Raw genomic sequence first — 3121 nt, forward strand, 5'->3', positions numbered from 1 at the left:
TTCTCCCGGCTTACGGGCGGATTCTGGCCGGCAGGTGAGCTCCGGGTGCTACCTGGGCGCTGCGCGGGCAGGGAGGGGATGCTTTGAGTCGCCTAGCGGGGAGGAAGCTGGAGCTGGTCAGTTAGGGAAGCTGCGATCATTCCCCTTGGAGCTTTCTCTACCGCCTACTCCCCCTCCCCCAATTGGGAGACCCAAGACTCACCCTCATCCCTCCCTATCTCCTCCTCCCCTTCCACGACAAGTCCCCAGCCCCTCCGGCTTGGGCGCACAGCTACAACACGCCGGCGCTCACTCCCCTCCACCAACCTGGAGTGACGCAGGCAGAGACTACTTAAGGGAGGATTAGAGGCGGCAAGACGCGGATTCCCAGTCTGCTCCTCTCTGTGCAGTCCGGGTCGCGCGGTCCCTGCCCGGCCTCCAAGGCTAGAAGTAAGGCAGCAGGGAACACTCTTTGAAGCTGCAAGAGGAGAGGTGGGCTGTCCTGGTACAGGGACGAGGCAGTATCCTTGGATCCCCCCCAACCCACCCGCCTGGGGGAACAAGAGTGAGAGATCTCTTTCCAGCTAGCAGCAGCCTAGTGACCAGTACATTCTCCCAGTCACCCCCACCCCCTGCCTGGACAGAAGCCACACAGGGAATCTTCCCCAAGCTGGACAGCAACTGACCGGTTGGTGCCCTGATCCCTGGACAGCACCAGCTGCTACCCCCCATCTCTGGACTCGCTTGGATTTCCCCCCCATCTTTACGTGGAAAAAGAAAAAAGGGAGGGAGGGGGAAGAGTAGTGGGTTAGGTTTATTTTGCTTTTATTTTTGGTCTTTAGCCCCCTGTTGTCGGGTGGTGACTGGGGAGGGGGCCAAGAGCAGGGACGTGCCCAGCGCTGCCCAGTCTTTGTCTGCTGCCTCCGAATGCACAGCGATGGGGGAATGGACCATCTTAGAGAGGCTGCTGGAAGCCGCCGTGCAGCAACATTCCACTATGATTGGGAGGTAAGGGCGCCAAGCTGCGCTGAACTGAAGCCTGACAGCGTCCACCCCCTCCCGTGGCCCCTTTTCCTTACCCACTCGAGTCCTATTTCGCGCCCCTTTCTCTCCCTGGTTGCCCTCCCACTCATTTTTGGGCCCCTGGGTTCTGGAAATGGTCCTAAGCCCAGAGCTCCCCCTTTCTCTTCTAAGGTATTTCCTTCTCTACCCCCTCGGGATCTTCCCGAAAGTTGATCCCTTGCTGGGAGGCCCCTTCCGTGGGGTAACTCTTTCCCCATCGGAACCGGAACTCTGGGCACGGGTTGTTGGGTCCCCTAGTGCTCCGAGTCAGAGCTGATCTCCCTTCTGTTTCCTAAATAGAAGCTGGAAGGGAGTATGGTGTTTGGAGAGAGAAGGGCGAAGAGGGAGATGGAGTCATCCTTTGAGGCTGAAGCTTCTTTCCTCGATTTATTCAAGAAAGCTTATAGTGTGAGAAACACACACATACACCAGGATTATTTTTGTGTGTTTATGCATATAAATAGACTACCTTAAATATATCATTAGGGACAATATTTACATAGAAGATAACAAAAATTCATGAAGTCCATTCACACTTATTTAAAGCATATCCCTAGTTCTCATTTTATGTAGTTGTGTGTATATGTCATATACATAATGAAGATGTATGTTGTGTAGAGATGCATTATGTATAGGTGTGCCTGTATCTTTTGCATATACACAAGTCTCAAAAAAAAATATATATATATATAAATAGAGAGAGATAGACTTATGTGGGACCTCTAAAACGGAGGTTTACAGATCCCAGATGATGAGAAAGCTGAAAGCATTTTTGCTCTCAGATTCTTAGTTCAGGACCACTCGATGGTGGACAGCTCCCCAGCCACAGTACCAGGGAAACACCATGGACAGGATGGGAGGAGCAGGGGATCCCTAAGCCAGCAGCAGGCCACTGTGTGATTCTCAGTCCATGACATTCTTTCTTTCTCCCTCCCTCTTTTTCTGCCCAGGATCCTGCTGACAGTGGTGGTGATCTTCCGGATCCTTATCGTGGCCATAGTGGGTGAGACAGTGTATGATGATGAGCAGACCATGTTTGTATGCAATACCCTGCAGCCAGGCTGCAACCAAGCCTGCTATGACCGAGCTTTCCCTATCTCTCATATCCGCTACTGGGTCTTCCAAATCATCATGGTGTGCACTCCAAGCCTCTGCTTCATCACCTACTCAGTGCACCAATCTGCCAAGCAGAGGGAACGCCGTTATTCTACTGTCTTCCTCGCCCTGGACAGGGACCCTCCTGAGTCAATTGGGGGTCCTGGAGGAGCCGGGGGTGGGAGCAGTGGTGGGGGCAAGCGGGAAGACAATAAGAAGCTGCAAAATGCTATTGTAAATGGAGTACTACAAAATACAGAGAATACTAGCAAGGAGACGGAGCCAGACTGTCTAGAGGTTAAGGAGTTGGCTCCACACCCATCCGGGCTGCGTACAGCAGCCCGTTCTAAGCTCCGTCGGCAAGAGGGCATCTCCCGCTTCTACATTATTCAGGTGGTTTTCCGTAATGCCCTAGAAATTGGGTTCCTGGTAGGCCAGTACTTCCTTTATGGCTTCAGTGTCCCTGGACTGTATGAGTGTGACCGCTACCCCTGTATCAAGGAGGTAGAATGCTATGTTTCCCGGCCCACAGAGAAGACAGTCTTCCTTGTGTTCATGTTCGCTGTGAGTGGCATTTGTGTTGTCCTCAATCTGGCTGAACTCAATCACCTGGGCTGGCGCAAGATTAAGCTGGCTGTGCGTGGTGCACAGGCCAAGAGGAAGTCAGTCTATGAGATCCGCAACAAGGACCTGCCTCGTGTCAGCGTACCGAATTTTGGCAGGACTCAGTCAAGTGACTCTGCCTATGTGTGAAGGGATAGATTGGAGTGGGGAGACTTGGGGAGATGGCAAGTATCTTCACTCTCTCCATCCAAATATGGGATAGGGCTGGTTCCAGAGAAACTTTTAGACAATGGCATCAAGAAGGGGAAAAGAAAAAGAAGCCCAATTCAGTAGAACTTGGCTAAATGTCACTCCATTGACTCTACAGAGTCAACTGGGTAGAGAAAAGGCTTCTTGTGGAAATGGGATCTCTTTACCCCAT

At 52.2% G+C, this 3121-nt stretch overlaps 1 protein-coding gene across 1 annotated transcript; it reads left to right on the forward strand.

Annotated features, from left to right (window-relative positions):
• Positions 1-916: 916 nt before the first annotated feature.
• On the forward strand, positions 917-2889 carry GJD2 (gap junction protein delta 2). Its single transcript, XM_044662224.1, has 2 exons — positions 917-987; positions 1992-2889. Exons 1-2 carry the CDS (start codon positions 917-919, stop codon positions 2887-2889), a joined length of 969 nt encoding a protein of 322 aa, XP_044518159.1.
• Positions 2890-3121: the final 232 nt, after the last annotated feature.

Source organism: Gracilinanus agilis, chromosome 2, assembly GCF_016433145.1.
Source record: "Gracilinanus agilis isolate LMUSP501 chromosome 2, AgileGrace, whole genome shotgun sequence".
In the NCBI taxonomy this organism is placed as follows: Eukaryota; Metazoa; Chordata; class Mammalia; order Didelphimorphia; family Didelphidae; genus Gracilinanus; species Gracilinanus agilis.